Source organism: Colias croceus, chromosome 17 (genome assembly GCF_905220415.1).
Source record: "Colias croceus chromosome 17, ilColCroc2.1".
Classification (NCBI taxonomy): Eukaryota; Metazoa; Arthropoda; class Insecta; order Lepidoptera; family Pieridae; genus Colias; species Colias croceus.
The window spans coordinates 3,697,712-3,721,651 of NC_059553.1; the positions used below are offsets into that span (position 1 = coordinate 3,697,712).

At 36.0% G+C, this 23,940-nt stretch overlaps 1 protein-coding gene across 1 annotated transcript in view; it reads right to left on the reverse strand.

Annotated features, from left to right (window-relative positions):
• Positions 1–2,310: 2,310 nt before the first annotated feature.
• Positions 2,311–23,940, reverse strand: part of LOC123699014 (protein dead ringer) — a 111,113-nt gene continuing 89,483 nt past the window's right edge. Inside the window, 7 exon segments of the mRNA XM_045645872.1 lie at positions 2,311–3,472; positions 3,869–3,983; positions 3,985–4,162; positions 4,563–4,701; positions 5,118–5,307; positions 5,709–5,850; positions 7,652–7,835. Coding sequence (XP_045501828.1) covers positions 3,345–3,472; positions 3,869–3,983; positions 3,985–4,162; positions 4,563–4,701; positions 5,118–5,307; positions 5,709–5,850; positions 7,652–7,835 — 1,076 coding nt within the window. The 3' untranslated portion in view covers positions 2,311–3,344.

The following is a 23,940-nucleotide window of genomic DNA, read 5'->3' on the forward strand; positions in this document are numbered from 1 at the left end:
AATATTTTCAAAACACTGGTTTAGTTAGGTACATTTAAATTGTAGAAATCTAATCATTAAAATCTCAGTCCGAAGGATTTACAAAATCAGGGATTATCTCTATTTCTGATATCGTAGAATGATCAGAACTTTCATTATGCTCTTATTAATTTTCACTTTCCCCACTGCTATCTGCTACGTGTGTAAATAATCATTTTATCGGAAAATTCAACTTTGAAACAAAACTAAGAAGGGTATGTAACAGCAACTCTATATAATTCCATAGGTACAGAGATAATACGTGCGGTCACCACCAATAGGTATAAAAGACGACTGACAGATTTTTGAATTTTTTGACTGACACTTGACAGGCTACCGTCACCTACCGCTCGAATTGTTTTCGATTGGGTATGACTCTGAATTGACTCCTACATATTTCTTTCGAACAAGGTGCAAGCTGATGCAAGTGCATTGTTTAGGGCACTTACGATTCAATGATTCGGGGTAAGTAAGTAAATAAGCTTCTCGACCGATTTTTTTTTTGTATATTCGTTAGTTATGGCGTAAATAGTGTTTACAGCGTTTAGTCAGCAAAAAATAAGAGTGTCCTGCAGAACTGTTAGCGCTATATAAGGCTATAACTATTAACTATGTACATAATATAAGATGGTTAACAATGTTTACCGGATCAGCTTATTTATACTTGACCAATTTGATGGTTCTTGGTTGCAGTGGTCTATATTAACCTCTTACAAAAATTCTTTCAATATTCGTGTAAAGCATAACAGGATTCGGTAGGAAGGGTGAAACACTAAAGAAAATAAAAATCATATTTGTCATAATAATTATTTATTCATGTATATTATTTGAATACATCAAATTTTTTTGGTGTAACACGAAAATCGTAAATATTAGCTGAATACCTGCATCCGTAGGCCAGCGTTTCAATTATTTATGCTCTTAAAATTATTGTACATCAGGAATGTACTACACTACGCCTATTTAGCTTGATTATTCAATTCTAAAAACATTTATCGAATATAACAATTAAAAATTAAATTACTATTTGTAAATTATTAAATCAGTCATTTACAAGCATCTCATATTTTACAATATTACTACTAAATTTCCTACTCCTACGCTACATGCCTACAATTTTATATAATTCATGTTTTATTATTTTTGATATCGCTTATTGCACACGATGAATAATTTAAACATGCGAGATTTTCGAAAAAATCTGCACAAAATTCGAATTAATTGAAAATTTGTAATAAACCTTTTTGCTCCGTTATCTTTCCGTAATATTCTAGTTTATTAAACGTCTAGTCTAAACTATAGAATGGCATATAATTACTAACAGGCGAATCCCGTTAAAACTAATTTAAGTAGTGCTAAGAGACATTTAAAAGTTATTATATTATGCCATTGTTATTAAAAATCTTAAAAATTATTATATTACTTTTAATTTATCTTGTGCCTTTCACTTGGAATATTTCAAATTTAATGTTCAAATTCCAATTTCAAATAATTTCATTATTTCACAAAAATTGAGTTTCATAATGTCATTAAAATAATATATTCGAGATGCGCACAGATCATTAAGAGGGCTTATTCAATTTAACGCAAGTCAAAATCTCCGCGATCTATTACGATAGATCGCGGCTTGCGCTATCCTTTTACTATGAACAGCATAAGTCCACAGGAGAGCGCCGAGCAACATGTCCTCTCTCTGGAAAGGCTCGCTGCCGACTGATTTTAATCGGGTCGCGCGCAGTGTTTTATAGTACTTTAAAAAAAATTGTAGAAAAATAATAGAGGTACCTTAGTTGATTTTTTAAATTTAATCTTATAAGTAAGACGTTCTTTTATTGCAATATGTAAAAATTATATTAAACTAAGTCAAATATCTTGGTGAAAATAATCATTTTGTCGACTATAATTTCTAAAAAAATTCACATTGTTCGGATTTTAATTTCGTAAGTTAGGAGTCCAAAATAAAAAAAATCTTTTAACTAACTATTTTAATAAGGATTTTTGCAGTTAGTTAAAAAAAATTGTGTGTTAGATCTGTCAGCGATTTCAGATATTTTTAGCTTCGAAATTGACACTAAAAGCGAAATCAAGTAATCATCGGCTCAGTTATCTTGATGGTATTCACAAATACTGTATTAATTGAAAAAAACTCTTAACTAACTATATAGACAATAAAATTTCCTAAAATTATTAGTAATTCATATGTTTGTAAGATAAGTGGTTGATGGACAATCTGGTTTGAAAAATCACATATTTGAGCCAAACAGCGCACGGACCGCGTACACGGCCTTAAAATAAAACTTTTTTATAGATTTTCTTTATTTTCACTATCTTAATGATACAAACTTTCTGTTACTATTACTCATACTGTTATAAATCCAAATAACAAATCCCCAAAAACAATTGCTATATCTGAATAAATATAAAAATTGTTTTAAAGAATTTGATAGTTCCACAGCGAACAGAAAAATTCAATCATAATTTATAAATAATTATTAACTAACACAATACTGATATCAATAATATTCGAAATGTACACCTATCATACCTAACAATCACAAACATACAATGCGGTGTAGAAAATCCGACTACTCAACTTTACACGACAATATTTACAAAAATTTACATAAAAACATATAAAAACCGAGCACATCGTACACTCATCGGACATAACATAAACAACACAACTGGCTATTTACAATTGTCATTTTCAACCGCGAAAAGTTTCGAAACAAACACAATGAATCAAATGATTTTCTACAGGTGACATCTGGGCAGTGACAACTATATTAAGCACACTATAAATATGCAAACAAATCCTTGTTTTGTAAAATATAATTCTACTCAAACTATTGAGTTTCACTGACGCTTTTAGTCCCAAACACAAACCTAGTAATGCTAACACTATAGTAAGTATTTAAAGTCCTAATAGGTTAGGTTATGTTACCGTAGACAACCTAACCTTAACTAATACTATTTCAACGCATATTACAGATAATATAAGACTGAATATCTATGTGAAACCGTGCACGGAGATCGTAAGTGCAATTTGTAGTAACTATGTAATCTGCAAACGAATTATCTCAAAATTTACCGTCTTTCTCCCTCTACTCGGTTATTTTTCGGGATTCTTCTAGAACGTGTGAGATAGCAGTCGCCTGCGGGATTACATGGAGGTGATTCCCTAACAATTCAAAGATCTTACTGGGATTATCCTAAATAGTGGATGTAAAGAGGTATGGTTATGCCACAGCGATATTGTATCTAGTGCTATGGGACGTAAAGCGTAAAATAGCGTGTCCTATTTCGTAAAACTTTGTCTGGTATGTTTAAGAGACCATTTGCCGATGGTTGCTCTGGCCGTTTCCGTTTTGTGATGGGAATAGTACTCCTTCGTATGTGACACCGTTGAGCTCTATGGATACCACCAGTTTCTGGTCGCCCGTGCTTGCGTCACCTGTGAACAATAATTATCATGTTTAAGTATTGAAAAATATGCTTTTAAAATGGTTCAGAGATATAAAATTGGTGATTGTGAACAAAAAGATAGAAAGAGTGCTTCTAGTGAAGAAGTTGATAAAAATCATTCAAAATTCGTATTAGGGGCAGTATTATGAGTGACCTCTTATTTCCAGACAGATTACGAGGTGAATTGAACTGACTGGCAAATTTATTATTATGATCACACGGCGCGGAGTAAACAGATTGGGTATAAGAGGCCATAAATACGGCCATGATTCGAATTTTGAATGGTTTTTGGCTTATTTTTTCCTCAAAATCTATTACAAATATGAAGTATAAAACTAAAAGTGTTTTATTTTTCTCAATTTTCAAAGACTTGTCTCTATCTTACCTCTCGTAGAGATCTTAAAAGCAGCGCCGCTCACACCATTCGCAGCTCCATTGAGGTGTGCGTGCTTGTCTTCGCGCGCGGGCGAGCGCGGGGAGCGGGGCGAGCGCGGGGAGCGGGGCGAGCGGGGCGAGGGCGAGTGCGGGGCGCGGGGGGAGTGGCCGTGCGCGGAGCGGGGCGAGCGCGGGGAGGGGGGGCGCGGGGTGCGGCGCTTGGCCGGCGGGGGGGGGCGAGCGGCACGCCTCGCGCTTCACGCCGTTAGTCGAGTTCGGGCTCTCGCTCAGGTTCAGCGCCTCTCTGTAATGTGTATTGCTGCGTGAAGTGCTGGGTTTAGTATGGGGATATGTAGGTACATTGTGTATTTTATATTTACTAATTAAGGTGTATTTTATGACGCTGTTATATTATTTCAATGATTCCCAGAAATAGTACTATTGGAGATGAAGTACATGCTCAAAAAAGTTAAATAGTTTAAAAGAATTGAGATCTTTGTATAGAGGGTAAATAATAATAAAGCATCTATTATAATAGAAAAGTGTTTTTTTTTTTTGTATTTTATGTTTTTCACTTCTTTTTCCCCTGTCCTTTAAGTTATCTAAAAGCTTCGACTACGGTCTACCTAATTGTCGCAAGCTAATTAATTATATAACTTAGAACTATAAATTCATAATGAAAACTAAAACAACTTGATACATACCGTTGAGGTTCAAGGTCTGGCTGCGGGCTGTTGTTGTTATTATTGTAGAGAGACCAAAGTGTCAGACGCGACACGTCGATGGCGGACAGCGCCGCGTCGCGGGGAGACACCATCGGGGCGCCGGGGGGAGACTCGGAACCTGGGAATAAGATTTATTATTAGAAAAACTTGGTTTATTATTCTGATTCTAAAGTAAAGATGATGTTATCAAACTTGAAAAAAATTATTTGTGAAAAAGGTAAAAGTCAGTGTAAACCAATATTTTTGTAGAAGATGCAAAGCCAGCAGGGACTCCTATAAATGTTCCTCATGTTTAAAAGTTGCAATGTAGGTATGTAAAATCTATACTAGGTATATAGTCTATACTATATATAGTCTATAACTCGAGCTGCACATCCACGCTCAGCCACTTTGCGGCGGCGCATCTTCATAGCACATCTTACTGCGCTAGAAAGCTTTGTACCTATTGGAGGAAACGGTCACATAGTTTCACAGCATAACAGTCACATTTTACAGCACATCTCTAGTGGAAAAGCACCCGACGGCTACACTCACCATTGCGTATGAGCTCCCGCTGCTGCTGTATCATCTTCATGTACTCGCGCACGCGGTACTCGATGTCGTGCTGCACGTGCGGCGCGTGCGGCAGCGGCGGCAGGCGCGGCACGCCGCCCAGCGACAGCGACAGCGGCTGCATGTGGGATAGCTGCGCGAGGGAGGCCGGTACCCCGCGGTTTAGCGACGGCTGGAATGGAAATTTTGGTTAGTAAGTTATTTGTAGTAGGTACAGTGGAGGTATTTTTATGGTAGAGCAGGCAACCGGGCTAAAAATCGTCTGGAAAAAGCGATCAACACCAGTCACGAACATTTGGAAAGCTAAAGCTTCTGTATATGCGTTGCCCGCTAAAGTTGGGAATAAAGAAAAAAATTACGACGAGAAATTAACAAAAGATTCGTCATATTAATATAACAATGCATGGGTTGATCATTCGAGCTTTAAATTTAGAGCTAGCTAGCTAGCTATCATCTGTATCGTCTTTAGATCACATTATTCCTTTCCCTTTTCTGCAATAATTAAACTTTAATCTAACATTAATAATTATTGAAAAATCTAACAATTCGATAAGTGTGTACATGAGATCTTACCATAGACAATGCCGCCTGGGCGTCATACTGCCCGGAGGCGCGGCGGCCCTCCCGCTTGTTGCCCTCTATGGCCGCGTCCAACTCGCTCCTGGTTGACAGGTTCTTCTTCTCGCATTCGTAGTCATATAGGTACTTCATGTATCTGGAATTAAATGACAAATGTTTAGCTTATTTGAAAAAAGGACTTAAGATCATGGACCTGCAATTAGATTGGAAGAGCTTTATTCGATAATTGTTAATACATTGAAATAACAAGGTTAATGGTTAAGCGATGGTATAAAAAAGTGTTAATAGGAAGAAAGACTGCTAGTATGTAAAGATGTATAGTATTGTATACAACTACGCATAAATCGACTTAAAATACGCCTCGAATACCATTCTTAAAAACCCTATTATTCGTGTCAACCGTGTCATCCGTCAAGACACGCCTATAAATCATATTTCCCCTTTATCAAACGCCTATCATTCACGAGCAGAACATAGCACTACATCGTAATCCTATTCAACCACAAGTCAATTTTATTCGAGCATATTGTCAACTATAGTACGTCATAAGTCATATTAAGTGATCGCATATTTAAAACGACAATAAAGCCACTTTGATCGGGCCGACGTTCGTTAAGTCGGCTACCTTTTCATAAGCTATCAAATAGAAAATTTAAATACGACATTTGTAAGTGGTTGTCTAGTTTTATGTGCCGCGGTGACAACGGCGTTCACAATTGATTTGTACCGAAATAGATCGTTCTCGACTATTTCGTTTTAAATTAAATTTCTTTGTGTAACATCATTAATTGAATTGATTTTAAATGCTATTCGTTGTTCCGTCGCGTCAACATCAGCCCTATATATTGGAACATCTATATTTATCTACTGATCGTTAAAAATCCTACACAAGTGGCCTAATGACTACCTAATTGAAATGTATAACAGCACTGAGATCCACAACAATAATGTACAAAGCACCAAATTTAGCACAGCGAAACACTAATGAATTCACAAACCCCAATTTTACCATACAATTATACATAGTAATTAGTAATCATGATGCACGCGGCGTCGTGCGTAACGGCACAGTTTGAATTGGAACAGCTTTATAGTACCGACAATAGCCGAGGTGAAGGAACCCGCGAGATAAATGAGAAAATTATATCTGCTGAGATGAGTTAGAGGTTATTAATTATGTAGTTGTCATATTGTCGCCGGCTCACGTAGGCTATTGTGTCGCTTTGTCTCGCCTCGTGAGAACTTGAATGGCGGTCGGATATGGAACGAGCTCCTGAAGTCCTGGACCACACTGCGTTTGGGGTCAACGCTTTGTTCATTCTGTTTGCTTTAAATGGAAGTACTTATATTTTGGACAACTTAACCCTATATTTAATGTAACCTTTAACATCTCTTTGGAAGACTTTCAAAATGTTCTCCTATTCAAGGTTTTGTAAGATTTTAAATGACCAGATAGAGTAAACTATCTAACGCGTTGGTAATTGGATACGAGACACATTCTCTCCATAATCATTAACTTTAATGAGCAGGTAATCTGTTACCCAATAATAGGTTTAGAGCCTGATGAGCGATGACATAACACCGTTTTACTTATGTACTTTTACTGTCTCCACTGCCACCGTGACTATTTATACCATACCATAAACCATAATACCTACTTACTTCTGCCTATTTCATACTTCTTAAAGAAATAAAGAAATTTATTTTTGCCAAAACAAAAACCGCCATCATCTTTGAAAGACACGCACCGTTTTACCTCTAGCTACTTTTGTCCTCTCCACTGCTACTATTACTATACCTATACAATACATCTCATATATATACCTCTAAAACCAAGGGAATAGGATAGAGCAGGATACTTCGACATAACGCCTACCCCGGGGGCCGTGTGTACCTATTTATGCAAGATGTCCCCTAATAAAACTGAAAATACTTACTGTGTCCGTAAAGTGAACGCCGCGGAGGTGATGGACGACGGCAGCCGCAGCCCCTTGATGATCTCCTGCCAGAGCTTCTTGTTGATCACCTCCACCAGGCCGCCGCGCGCTATCACCAGGTTGTACAGCTCGTACAGGTCCAGCACTGACTTGGCCATTATGGGCAGCCGGTTTATTGGGGTTCCTGGAACAAGGAAATAGTTAAATTAAATAATTCAAAGAAAAAACTCTATACCGTAGGTATTTTAAGACGCTGCAGTTAGTTTTGACCATAAAAGTTCCTACTGGAAAACATGTTTAATCTAGCTTCATCTTACTCTGAATTTTTCTTATCTAATTTTACTAATAGAGATTGTGATGGATGCTAAATAAATCTATTGAACTCAATAAAAATATAACGTTGCAAACGGATATGCAACAACCTTATTACTAATGAATCAAATAATCAATCACCAAACAAATGCTTTAATACTTTAGCAATACATCGAAACCCTGCAGAAAATAATCCAAATATAAATCAATAAAAAGTCAAATAAGCTTTACGCGGAGAGCGATAAACCTTTTACGCGTCATAAAGGCGAGGGCACATCGGGATCCGTGATTTACGTGTGACGATTGTGTCCGAACGCAACTTTATGGTGAGTTAGCTAGAATTAGACTTATGACCGTTGTTTCTAGATATATATAAAAATCTCTTGCTTTCTCTCTAGAATGTGGTTCAAAATACTTACAGGATAATAAAATGTGTTCAAATTTTAGAAAAGGCAGTTTATTAATTCGGAAATAGTGTTTAACTTGTTAATTGTTCCCAAATATAAATGTCAGCGTCAGATTGTAAAAAGCATCAGATTAAAATTTAAAATGTATCTTGCGATTGTAATCAGTTATGCTGTTCTGCTAACAATTTAATGCATTATTTAACTTTCTAAGCATTTAATGCCATTATGAAAAATTAGAACTTAAACTAAACATATTTACTTCCATTTTTATTAAATCAAATTACAATAAAATATCCACATAAACCTAGTACTAAAGTAAAGTCCACACAACAATTCGCGAAGCTGGCAACACTTCGTCTAGTGCGCTCAGCGCTGTGTGGCACGGAAGCGGAACATTACTGCGGATTGTTTGCAAGTGATTTATTGTAATTCGTAAACGTAATGACGTGACGAAGAATGGCCCACATATCTCCGTGTTTCTTTATTACATGTTTACGCGTTACAACTTACAACACTGTATTGGATGCGGTTAAATATAACTCTTCCGCGTGTTAATTGTTTTATCTAATAAAGTAGGCACTGTACAGTAAGGAACTAAGGAGTCATTCATACACTGAACCTTTCTTATGATTTCGATGATCGCTTTTGTATAATCAAAACTCAACTTTTTTTAATCAAACATTATCTTTATTATAATACTTTGACTACCTAGTTCCTTTTTTTTTCTTTAACTACTTATTTACGATGAAGATATCACGTAGGTACCTATATCGTTATACACCAACACAGTATAATATAATATACTGTGTACATTGACAGGTAGGTAGTTAAGTGCATACATTAGATATTTAATGGTACATAGAATATAATACATAACTAATCGAAAATACTAATAAAATTCGGTTCCCAAGGACCGATAAAAAATTGTTAGGTGAAAACTGAGAATAGCAAATTTATGTCGAATATTATTACTCTATGAACAAACCAATGAAACCCAGCGATCCATATCACCTTAACACATCAAAAGATATGAGTTTAAAACCAGTTTAACTAGAACCTTCCGCCTATATTGTGTTTGAGAACATCTTTCGCTCTGAAAATATCATTTTACGCTTGCTGATATAAAATGCAATGTCTTTTATGCAACAATGTTAAATGGTAAAAACGTGTGAAGAGCTATTATAAAACATAGCATTGTATGTTCTTTTGTTTTTCAGATAATTAAGATTTATTACGAGCATTCAAAAGAAGATTTTGATGATTGTTTTATATACAAATAGCAAATTGTAAGAGATAATAATTTAATACTTATGTTTTTCTTTTTGTGTTTAACTCACATATTCTCTGCCATTGTAGGTAAGTAGGTATTTATATGTTCATTCAATGTAATTATCGAAAATCAATAACAGAAACATTAACAACAAGGAGTTCCATCCATCAGCACTTCCCACATCGATACCAAAATAGTTGACATTTCAAAATTGATGAGCAGAATTTCAATAAACCCAATACAACGGCATTCCCAGTACATGAGCTGTGTAATTAATCTCCAGGGTGACGGATACCACCCCGGATAACCGGGAGTTAACTGGGAGTTAACCGGGGGTTATCCGGGGGATGATTAAGTGTAAGCGGCAAGACTGATTGACGAATAGTCGTTTAGGTATTCGCTAATGTTTCGCTCATCAATATAACAGTGCTGTTTTTGCTGCTGGCACATCTGTGTACAATTTAGTGTTGTTACCTACCTATATTGGGTTTGTTATGTAGGTTTGTCATTAATATTAGAACACATTATTACATGCGTAGGTTAGATACCTATAGGTAGATAACTAGATAGCGTTCTTATTTTAGACTAGCTGCTCCGCGCTATCTAATACCGAGATAATTTTTCAAATCGGTCCAGTACCTAGTTCCCTAGATTAGCGCGTTCAAACATAGTATAGATTTAATTTCCCATTGTATCATCGATTTTTACTACTATCAAGCTAATTTTCCGTTTGTAGCTTTATTTTGATGAGACGCCCAATAATTTCGTGTACGAAAGTCTCGATTGTGGTAGCTAACAGAGATAACAAGGATAAAAAATTTTGATTTGATGGTTCTCAAATACCTATTTATTACTAACTGAATTTTTTTTTAGTTCAATCTCAAGATAATTACCTAAATTATTCGAAAAAATATTTGTTCTACAAAATCTATGGTTGGTTCAAAGAGTCCCCCTTCCCAAAGTGTATCGATAACGAGGTCATCATAAATGATTACTAACAAGCTGATTTTTTTTTGTTTTCACTTAGGTAGTTAATGTTTATATAATTCAACAGACATATTGTCCTACAAATTGCGTAATAAATATTTGAGAACCATCAAATCAAAAAATTTTATCCTTGTTATCTCTGTTAGCTACCACAATCGAGAGTTTCGTACACGAAATTATTCGGTGTCTCATCAAAATAAAGCTACAAACGGAAAATCAGCTTGATAGTAGTCACTTATGCAAAAATGGGCGATGTATCCTGAACTATCATGTCTTACTTATAGCAGTTGTACCCAACATTATAATTACGAAAATTGCAATACTTTCCTTCGACTCTCATTCACAGAATCGTTCAACATTCGATCACGAATATCTCAATATATTCCGTGTATCCCATTTCAATTTTCAACATCAACACCGTGTAATGATCGGTTACAATCTAACGTTGCAAATAATACACACGACCATCCATTCGCCAATAGTCTAACATCCAAGACAATTACATAAATGCAGCTCGTTATCACACGCCGAGAGCCCCGTTATCCGAATAAATAACAAGCCAGTTACAAGAATTGTGGACAAAAGCTATTGTTTATGAAAGCAATCACCCCAATAACTATTTCCACAAAACGCCTTCCCCGCGCTGGCGGAAAACGCGCGATTCGATGCGCGTGCGCCGCGCTACGTGCACTCGCCATTTGCATTAACCGGCCAAACACAGAACGCTTCGATAAAACGGCGCGGGCGCAGACACAGCGCTCGCCGCTTCGCGAAACGGCCGGTTACACCGTAATTTACGATGTATGTCAAATCGCCGACAGAGCCGATCTAATCGTACCCAATTGTGACAAATTATTGCTTTTCCTACGAAACCTTACGCTAAATTTGTATTATGAATTTCCCTTTATGAACACGTTTTATGGTATGCGCATACGGAATGTATAATTCAAGCCGGTCCCGCAATAGTAACAGTGTTGCATTTTAGTCGATCATTCGCACCTCACTCGATATTTATTGGCACTCGATGTCGCTTAGAATCGCTAACTCTTTTGTATTCGAAACGGTCTCTCGTAAATCGTCAGCTCGAACGCCCCCGAGTGTTGATAAAGGACTGTAAATAACAGCCGATTAGCCGGCTAATCTCTTAAATGCATTATTTATTTTATGGTGGGATTAGGTCTTAAGGTGTTCATGTCTCAATGTTGCGAGGTCTTGCGATGCGTCGTGTTTGTTTAGATGAAGAGTGCGAGCCTATCAGATCGTGGCCGGTGCCGACACGGGCGATAATCGATCGAATCGAATCGACGCACTTATCAAGAGCCCTTTACGCCGTACCCCGGTGGCGGCCAATCGGCTGGCGCGGCGAGGCGAGGCCCGGCTCCCATTGGCTTGATACGCGTTTGATTGCGCCGCCCCACTCGATCCAAGCCGCTATCAATCAATTACTCGACTATGTTTATATTGCAACGAACCACCTGCTTTCGATGTGCATTTAAATGGCTGGTTAAACAAAGGAACACCTATAGGTGTTAAATAATCCCATAAAATTGGAGGAATTAATGTTTTAGTGTTCATGACACGTTTGATATAAAATTACACCATATGTACAATTTATTGCAAGATGCTTTACTGTTTCAAACAATGCAAGTAATTTTGAATGTGGATAATAATGTCCTGATGTTTTTGTTGTTAATTTAACACCTCAGTACAAAAACTTCAAGATAAATTCAATATGTACCTATGTAATATGAACCTTTAAATGAAGGTGTACTTCTAGATTGTTTTATTTGTATCGGAAGTTATTACATTCTCCCCCTAAAAACAGAATGATAACTAAATTACACACACTATAAATGATAATTTATCACAGATTGCATCTGCAATATAATATTATCAAGCGAATTTCAAATGTAAATTCCGAATCGTACACATGTTGGTAGTAAAAGACACCTAACCCCTGTTTAGGGAGTCGTTAAGTGTTTATGGACGGAAGAATTTATTGAGACGAAGCGCTTTTAATTTAGAAATACGATCGGGATAGTGTTAATTTCACACCAAGCTATATTATTTAATGAAATAACTGACAAAACTGTGGAAGCATGTGTAGTTATGACGATCTTATCGACAAGTAATCTAGAGCTGGATTTTATAGAAAAAGTACGTGAATCAATTTTATTAACAAAGTTATGTTTCTATGTTATTTTATTATAATTTTGTTATAAACTGAAGATCATGGCAGAAAATTATTATTTATAGGCACTAAACCTCTTTTAGCTTCCAAAATAGGATCTGTATCCTGAGTGATTTACGCTCTCACAATAAATTTAAGCTTATTAACGTTTGATGGATCTGATTCATACGCGAGCAGCAGTGAGCAGTAATCTCACCAAGTTACCATAACTCAATATGTATTTATTGCTTAGTACAAATTCCGAGAGATACGGCGCGAGAATGACATAAGGCCGAGGATACAACGATCAATCATGAGGGGCAGTAAAGCTGAGAACAATCCAGCGTAATTCCGTCTGAGAGACATTAAAATGGCGGCCGCCCTATCCGGTGCAACATTGTGGGGAACAGCGCGGACGCACAATAACACTTTCTTATTAGACTCACTCTCCAAACTGACAGTTTTATCGCGACCAATAATTTAAGACGCGTGATTAAATGAACGATTTAAGCCAAATCTGAATATGACCGGCCACGAAATTTTTCGCGCCACAAATTGAATAACGCATAAATCAATACGGAGGCAAATCAAACCGCAGAATATATTTAAGCGTTATATCGCTCGGAATTCAGGAGGCCATTCGATGTAATTGGCAATCATTCAGAGAAGAATATTCTCTCGCTCCGTCGATCGAGACAAAGGCGGCACAGTACCTACGGGCGAGCCATTACAGGTCAATACCCATTATTATGCGATATTTTCGCGAGCGCAGCCCTCCGATATCCCTTACGTTCGCATGAGACGGCAAATATCTGTAATTAAAGGTTGTAAAGTTGATTTACAGCCGGGGCCCGAGTGCGGAACCGTCGGCCAATCGCGAGGCTCGCGCAGAGTCCCACCGCCTCGTATCAATTTATTAGAAACGAATGAAACTCGTCGCTGCGGTGGCTCCGGTGCACGATGAGGTGCGTTCTGCGGTCACGGGTCTCATCGTGCGGATCCCGGCCGGTATCAGCGCACCGCGTTGTTTACGAGCACCGCGGGGACGGTAACACCGGCAATAAAATCGCAACAATGGAAATGTCGGATGCGGCTGAAAGGCGACGCAACTATGCCAGATCATTGCGATGAATGCAACAATGGAATCCTCCAAACGATGGTGGCAACTATCGAAGGCAATAAACGTATACAAAGTTCTAGCAATACCTATCCGATGCTATATATGTATATTACTGTACCTATGTAGAGTCGAAGAAAACTTTAATCTCGATGATTGTACATATGTAATAGTGATCGTATTCATTAATGTCTTCTAGTGTAAAAGCAATATGATACAGACGAAACACAATACGCGGACGTCAGATGCAAATGAAGCGTCAGATTTATTTAGCAATAATTCTCGGCAATGTTAAACCATAATAAGTATTGTTTCATTCCGCACACCGACTGAAGAATTCGTCCCTTTCTCACATTTAATATCTGGAAAGTAATTATTAGCATTTGTTTCCAAATGGTTGTATCGTATCGGTTGAGATGTATGTAATTTATTATTAACGTAGTCATGTTTACGCTTTTTATGGTTGTGGAGAAAATTGACCGTCAAAACGAGTCTGTGGCTTACAATGTTTCTCGGTCTGTAATTACGTATTGCTTTTACTAAGAATCAAATTGTCTACTGGTTTTAATTAAATTTTACCGCGCAATCACCATTCATTATATTTATGTTATGCATTAGTCTAAATACGTTATGATCGGACATAACGTATCAACCGTATGTCTTAAGCGGTTATAAGTAAAACCCATTTCCACTGCCTATATTTATTTTTACGGCCATCGTTTTGTCGCTCACAACACTCGTAAAATATTATCGGAAACCTTTAATTTTCTTTATCATTTCTTTTGTTGTGCGCACAATGTTGCTAATCGTAGGTTTACAATGTTGATGCGAATGGGGGTATCCGTAAAACTATAGATAAAAAGGAAATAATATGCATTTAGAATAAGTATGTCGTAAAATTGTTGTTCAAAGGATGTTTCTAGATTACACCGATTCACTTAACCATTGCCTCATTCCTCACACAGTGCACATTTTGTATAAAGGCACATCCCTTTCAGACGATAAAAATTACACAGAGGCTGTAAATATAAACGCCTAGTTTAGTACCGATGCCCCCCGTACGCAGCGGTGTACAGTCAGGGGAAATGCTACCATTTATGTGTGCGTTAAAGTTTAAAATAGCATGAACTGTATTGTAATGTTTAGTAGCTAGATTGTAGTCGACGAAGGTGTCGAGACAGCGAGTGCCACTGTGTAAGGTCTCGCGTCAAGAGGCATTTGAATGACAATCTAAATTACAATACGGAATGGCGTCCCGGTCGTGACGAGGCAGAATTCGAAGAGGGAATTATATTAGGAAATTGTTTCTGATAGTTGTTGTACTGACAACGTGGTGTATTGGGAAGGCAATAAAGATGCTTTGTTTATATTTAGAATGTGTACCTACTATGTATTGCAATGTGTTAATGCAGATTTCATTATATTTAATTAAATATCTAATTGATGAAGTCCTCTGTGAGCTGACTGATATAATAGTTGTTACTTTTTTAACGATGCTTTTGATTCAGAATATCAAATGAGAAAAATCTCTGAAGCCAATAGGAAATAAAAACTGTATCAGAAATTGAGGATGAAAGTTATTATTCCAAATCAATGTAAATATAAGCATAACCATATTCATAAAAATTTAAATGAATTACAATACACTGTCATTTGATGATGATCAAAAATCAAAATTGACAAAACAAAAAACGGATTCAATTAAATAAAACATGGTACAACAAAGCCTTATAGCATAACGGAAATAAAATAATCCGGCATGGTAGTGACAAAAAACACACAATAGAAGTCAAAGGGCAGGATGACAATAGCTTGCTTTTAGATGAACAAATGAAGAGTCGGCCACAATGCAACATTAGCATAAATGGGCTGAAGACAGTGTCACATGACGCTTTGGAAACTAAAGGGTCAATAAAGACAGTTTACTTTCTACTGTGTGTAGCGTCTATGTGCGTGAATAGAATTTTGTTCAATAGTTTTAATATTATCATTTAGATCAATAAATTTATTAAGAAAATAGCTGACCCGACAGACCGAACCCATGAAGTTTATATGGCCGTTATGTTTTTGGCGAAAATTTCTTGAGTTTTTCATTCATAAGATCCTTCCCCTGGCAATAACGAACACATCAAAATCAGCGGGATTCACTTTTATATCTAGATTAAGTGCATATTAGCAGTGCCTTATAACCTTTAATAACTTTAATGATTACTACTGCATAAAGATTATCAAGATATAAACTTATGCTAAGTAAGTCATTACAACCTACACTATATTCGAGATTTATCCAAACACCTACAGTGACATTATAGATAATCGAATTAGTAGAAACTGGTTTGGAAATTAATCTAAAGCTCTGTCGATGTCTGATAGCCATAATGTGGTTATCAATGCATTAATATCAGGCGCTTCCCGCCGCCCGCCGCGCCCACTACCTTTGAAATCATAAACAGTAACAATTGAATTACTTACTTGTATTTATCCTTCTTTTTTTGATAAATACGCAATCATTATATTTTTTGTTTATGACACTTAATTTTCTCTTTTTGATTAAGTGCATTGGAATTAGTGTTTTCGTGATATTAATCTTACAATTAAAACAAAAATAATTTAGATTACATTACTGTTTGTAGTCCATTTTATTACGATTTGTAAGCGCGGTATATTTAACTGTTCTGACCGTTTTTTTTTTTACAAGCTTTAAAGATTTACAAGGTTCAGCAAGCTTTACAAAGTTCAAGCCATAATTGTATTGAATAGCCCTAAATATATTATTTTTCATATCACAAATAGAATACACATAGAACGGATCCACCCTCACGGTAGGGCGTATTGAATCAAGCGCCGCCTACCTTTTATTTCATTCTGTATTACACGTATTTACACGCAAAATAAGTATATATCGTAACAGATATCAATTAATCTAACCTTTATAACATTGACTCTATAACTATAAAAGCACTATATATTACTAGCTGTGCCTCGCGGTTTTACCAGCATTGCTCCGCTCCTGTTTGTCTTAGCGATGATATAATATGTATAGCCTATAGCTTTCCTCAAGAAATGGGCTATCTAACACCGAAATAATTTTTCAAATCGGACCAGTACTTCCTGAGATTATTACTATAGACTGCAGTATAGTTAATATGTATTGAGAATTGAGACATCATTAGTTCTTTACAATTTTCCAGCTATTCTCGAAATTTCCATGACATTAAACAGGTGACATCCGTGGGAAAGGCACATAATTGCACGGTGCGGATATGACGATATATGCGATAACGTACTTCCGTCGCCCACTTAGATATCTCTATAAATGGCCGAAGTGTATTGACAATATTAAGTACGTCTTGGGTCTTCATTTATGGTCCTTATAAAGTGCCTTATATAGAGTTATTTCCGTGTGAAGTTATAAGTACTAATTTAGATTTAATTTGTTTAGAGAGGGAGTGAATAAGTCAAGTAATGTATAAAGTTACTTCTTGTTCAATGTAGTGAAGGTTAGATCTAAATTCTAAACAAACGTAATTTCAATGGTACACGGTACACCGAGATTAAAACTTATTTAGACATAGATTAATTGAAGCAATTAATGTGAAATAGAAACTACATTGAAAAGAAATTTCTAATCTAAATGGCTGTCATTTCACATGCAAAACGTCGACTGCAAAAATACCAGAATAATGTAAGAATACCTCCTCCTAAAATCAAGAAATGTGAGTCAAGATTCCAAAAGTACAGTCGGTATCAAAAATAAAATAGGAAGTACTGTCATCAACATTATAAATAATCGCGTTTGGCCAGTGGCTCGTTAGCGGGGGGAGCGGGGGACGTGGGGGAGCGGGGAGGGGGAGGAGGGGGAGATAATTTAGCTGCTCATCCATCACCTTGTAACCTGGATACCGCTTTCAATCAAGCTAAGCGTTCAAATTTAATACTATTGTGTGACTTTAGACAAAGTGATATTAATTACGTTACTTTTGTCACTGTGGATGTGACGATAATTTGAAGTACATAGCTTCTATTTACCAATATCTACCGCATTTATAATACCTAAACTATTTACGGTTTATAAATCGGGGATCATATTCAGCTTTTCCAAAACACAATCAATTATTGAAGTAAACGTGAAGTATAAAACTTGTTTTTCTTTTAACAATTCATATAAAAATGCAAATTATAATAAAATCTTCCATCCACCTGAATCGATCGCGAATAGCCCACACATACCACGTACCTACGTCCGATACGAATTATTTTTCGCTCCGTCCAAATAGATAGCGATGACTGATCTTTGAGCTAATTACCACCTAACGAGCAATCCGTGACATCTCAACGTATCTTGATGTCCGACAGTCGAGTGATGGCTTTTATTTCATAATCTATTCCGGTCGTAGGAAATGGATACACGTCAATCGACTGAAAATGAAAAAACAATTGGCTTCCGTGGCCGCGCTAATTTTGGAACTATTGTGTTCGGGCGTTCGAGATTGTCACCTCATATTTCTAACAACTGACTGAATTAATAAATTACCTAAATAGAATTGTTTCAAATTCAATTAAGATTTAGGCAACTATCATTAATATAATATGAAATAATATGTGTACAAACTACAAACCTTCAGTTCAAAAAATTTACCTTATTCGTAAATTCGTAGCGTTCTTCAGTTTTTAACTCAAATGGTTTTAAACAAAATCCTAAAGCTATTATGTGATAAACAAAACCGCTAACAGTATTATTCTATGAAGTCATAATTGAATTGAATCGATTACATCGACCCGGTAGCGTCCAAACCTTACAAGTATCGATAAGAGGATCTGGCATCTTGTTAGCACCTCCGATTCGAATACGTTCGATTAAGCCCGCGGCTCGCATTCAATTATTTATTTATTCGTAATTAAGCCGCGCGAGTTATGGTCCGGCTCGATTTATGAGCGAATGAGATGAATTATCTGCGATCGAATACCATTTGCTTTATGGAATAGGGACGTCGGACTTAATGCGTCTTTGTTTGACGGGGATCGTGTTTTCTTTGCATTCTCTCGATACGAAGTCAGTTTTATTGAACGCTGTTTCGAATTTAAATACGTCGTTTAAATTTTTATTTGTATGTGTGATTTTAATAAAAAACAAGTGTTAAACAAATCGTAGGAATGTTTAAAAAATAAATTATAAGTATTGCATATTGAAATAATATAAGAATCGTTATAAAATATCTCATTTACAACACATCACATGTATTGTACCACATCTATAGAATCTGTATTCAACAAAGGATTATAAACCAGAACATTATAAATCTAACCAGTATCGATAACCGATAATTCAATTGTATACCGATGTATCGACACCGCGTTTATCGATACCTCACTCGATAAGCCCGTCACGAGTCCAATTTGTAACTCCATAAATTATTTTATTGGAATAAATCAACCGGTTTATTGTTCTCTTCTCACTTCGTTTGTTGTTTTGGCAGATGGGGAATATCAAAATGTTATTTAATTAATGTTCAAGACTTTTTGACGTGTACTTCAGATTATTAATGGTGAATGATCTACATGATTTTGGCGGTTTATCAACAATTAATTATACACGAGCAGTAATAAAACTTCTAACACCCTAATGTTGTTCTGATAAAATCAAGTGTTTTCTTTAACATTATAGCTTGTCATATTAGTGACAACACAGAGCATATTATGTTCTTAATTTTACTGTGAGTATTACCATCTTAATCATTCAGTATTAAATCGTAAAAAAGCTTTTGTTATGATCTGTATTCAAAGCATTAGATTTACGCACAGATTTCTAATAAATTTAAGAATGCGCAAAGTTCTCGGTCGTAAGTCAATACGATTGGTTCGTCTCATAAATAACAGATGCTGATTGTTGGCCCTTTAATAGAGATATGATTAATGTCCCGATTCACCGCGTTACGGTGAAATTTATTGCAAAATAGAATCGTATTGCTATCAAAATAGCCCTTTAGGCGGTCTTAGTCGTATCGTAAAGAATCTATATACTATCGTTGTGTTAGAGGATGGGATATAGGAAATAATAAACTTAAATTTATTGTACATTGCTTTTCTATTAAATATTGTTTGTAATTTTCTTTTGACATGTGTAAGAACCAGAAACATCACATCTTATCCGCCAACTTGCGCAAAATGCCAATAAAATCGAATCCAATTAATAAATGAATTATAAGCGAAATCATAAATCTGTAATAGTTTGGTATTTAGCGTCTCCCATTAAATCGGCCGCTGTCACCGGCCGAGCAACGAGGCGCGAAACTCGACAACCTTTAAACAGTTATTAATAAGTTATGTTTTTAATTATGACCCGATCTCTCGCTTATTTATTCGTATAATTTTATAGGGCCCCGCGGCGAGGCAGCCACAACAATAAAATATATGTCAGGTGGATAAATCCGATTCTTAACGAGAGTTATTACACGCGGCATTCCAATCGATATCCAAGTAATAAGCCATTATAGATGTGTGATCTGAACACGTTTTATGCTCATGATTGTTGAGGTTTTATGAATTAGATATAGCTTAATTATTCATTATAATTTAAGAGACTAGTCAAGATGTCTTTTAATATATTTAATATTTATATAAAAAGAGACTAAGGATATTACAATACTCAACAATGAACATACATCATACAATATTTTATGGATTGATTCAATTAGATTTAGAACATAATGAATAATTACACCCACGCCAACAAACATACAAATGTGAAATGACATCATAAACCATAAAGACCTCGATTCGCATCAATAAACGAAACCGTAATCAATCCAATGTAGTTACCTACACTTGTTAATAATTATTTTTCCATCACATTCGAACAAGACTCGATTGTTCGTCACTCGTCACAGCCGATAGTTGTAAATCAACCGAACTCAAATTGGAAACAACGGATGGCTTTAAAAAATGTTCAAATAACAACGGATCTAAAGGTAATAAAAATATGATTTGGAGTGGTTTTTAATCCCGCCCAGGTTTACGACGTTATAAAATTTGATTAATACCAGCGGTGCATTTGAGATGGATAGAGGTCGGACAAAGTTGCATTGACCCATTTACGGGGCGAGTTAGCGCGATATTTTAGCGGGTGCAGACAAAACAACACCTTTATTATACGTGGAATTGGCATTTTAGTACTTTTCTCATATGTTGAGAACATTCATAGCACTTTAATCCCGAGATATTTGATAGATGTGCATTATTTAGTACGTAAAAGAACTCAAGACGGTAATAAATAATCTAGTGAAGCTATTGATGTGTCAAGTGTATCAATTGCGAAAAGTTTCTCGATAATCCCTGATGCAAACCGTCATATAAAATTAAAACAAACGGGTCAACAAATATCTTCATAAACAATAATAGCCTCACTTCTTATATTACTTTTACCGTGTCTTGTTATTTAGATTTCTATGCTCTTACCACACAGGCCGTCAATCAAACGCGTCACATTCAGCACACGAAAATTCCGTATTTCTAAATTTCGAGCCAGACGCTGTCGCATCAAAATCAACCACTACATGGCCATGTCTTTATCTGTCACTTCGTCCGAATCGTATCAAATTCTACACGTGACAGACAAATTTTACATGCATCCAGACGTAAGCGTGGATAATCACGAGATCCGACATTTGCCAAAGTGTATTTCGAGGACTTTCATAATATTAACTATTCGGTTGTTAAATACGGTTCATAATTTGAATAATTTTCCATTAACTTTATAGTTGAATATTATTGAAACCTATAATATACAAGAAGAAGTTCAAGCTGTTCCTTTTATGAGTCAGAAAGTATAGTTAAAGAATAAAAGATATTACGAACCGAAGATTAAACGGCAGACTCAAATAGCTTAAACCGCATCAAAGATAGTTGTCACATCCCGATCTAGGTAATAGATTGCTAAATGCTCGTGTTACAGAAGCAACTCAATCAGTCGAAACACTGCGGGATACAACGGGACAGCTGATTTCCGTTCGGGCGAAATCGCAATTTGATACAAGCTTTATTTTTAATTTTATTAGCACACGTTCCTAGAAATGAGACAGGAACTGTGGAAATTAAATATTGTTTGGCATCGGGACTGTTTTCATAATGGAAAACAATGCGTAATATAATTAATTTGGAGGAAGCACGATGTTCCACTGTTATTAACGCTTATTAAAGTATTGGAGTTATCTTTTATAACTGTTCTTAAGGAGATTAATTTGTATGTTTAGTATTACAGCGTTTCAAATATATCATTAACTGCATATAATATGCCTTTATCTTCTAATGCAAATCACTACTTTCTATTTACCGACACTTTCCAGAAGCAATAAATACATGGTGTAACGTTTAAAAGTGTTTATATCGACTTCGCACAAGCATCCGTAATTGGCGAGATATATTACGTTGTGCATGATTTAAATGATATTCATAAAGAAACTTGAATAATATTCAATAAACAATCACGTAATACTTCACAAGACTTTATTATTTATATTGGTTTGAATGTAACCAAAGATCAAATAATTGCTTTATTGCTCAGTATAACTGAAGGTAAGGTACTATCTGATGTAATTGCTTTGCTATCTTGATACTAATTTACTTATGATTTGTTTAACATGTAAAGTCGATTACGAGCACTGATTCTGTACGAGAGGTCTTTAGCGTGAGATGATAGTTCCGCGGCTGTACGCTCCGCCTGCTACCGAACAACTTTGATACGCGGCACCGATGGAATCGAAATCCGATATTCGTTATATATCGCGAAATACGACGATATTTTAGTCCGTCCGTCATTCGGACAGTTCACAGAACCGGCAAGATTAATTGTATTTCGCTTGAGTCATCAAAATAATTAGAATGACGCTATTTTCGTTTGTGATGCTAATTTGACAGACGTCGCGGGAGATTTCGTGTTTTCTTGTTTGCCGGCTGGATACTTTGATTGTCTCTTTGTTTTTTGTTCCGATCTGTAATAAGCACGCGACAGACGGACAGATGTGGGCCACGTGCAGATAGATTATTGGCGACTTTGTCACGAATTGCCTAATTCTAGTTTCGTTTTGTTGGCAAAGGACGATTCAGAATTCAATGTCAGTATGTAGCTGATATAATTAAGTAAGGTGTCTTTAGATCGTTTAAGAAGCAGTGTAAAGTAAGAATAAATATAAGTAGATAACCTGTTATCAATTTCCAAACATCTGAAATGATAGGTATGTAAGAATTACTTAATTTAGTTGAAAGGTCGTTGTGTATCGAACGGTAGACATACGTAGAGATCTTAAATAGATATTAACCGTAGAGGAGATACACGCAATAAAACTGCAGAGTCTACGAACCGCAAATAATCGCTTATATGATCCCATAAAATAATCGAGCTCATCAATTTCCGACCACGAAACAATGACCAAAAAGTTGATCCCGAATAAAACGACATTTATAACAACAAACATCCATCCAGCGTCTGGCAAATGTCCAATGATATGACATAACAGTTATTGCGGTGATGTAGATGATTTAGGGAATCATAATAACTGGTTTATTGGAGGAAATATTTGATAGCCGTTTCTCAGAACTAGCACTTAATTTACGGCTGTTAATCCTATGTCCTATAAATGATTTTGATTAATAACGTTCCCGCGAAACAAATGTAATGGTTTTCGCGGTGATCAAAGAGATGTGTAAATCAGGCCGGAACAATACTTAGAACAAAGAGACGCGAATCGACATTAAGTAACAATATCTGGTGCTAATTTCGTCTGAGGTAGTTATCGTAAATCTACTTCTCGCTTGGATATCTGAATGGGTGCTTCAGTGACTATCACGTGCAGACAATACCTATACCAGACAAGCCTATAAATCAAACTAATCTTGTACATTAGCTTTAATAACAGTATATGGTAACAGTATAAAATTTAAATTAATAGAAACTAGTAGTAATTATACCGAAACAAAAACTATTTCTGTGTTGAGATTAAGCAAACTGAATGCATGCATAGTTAATAAATT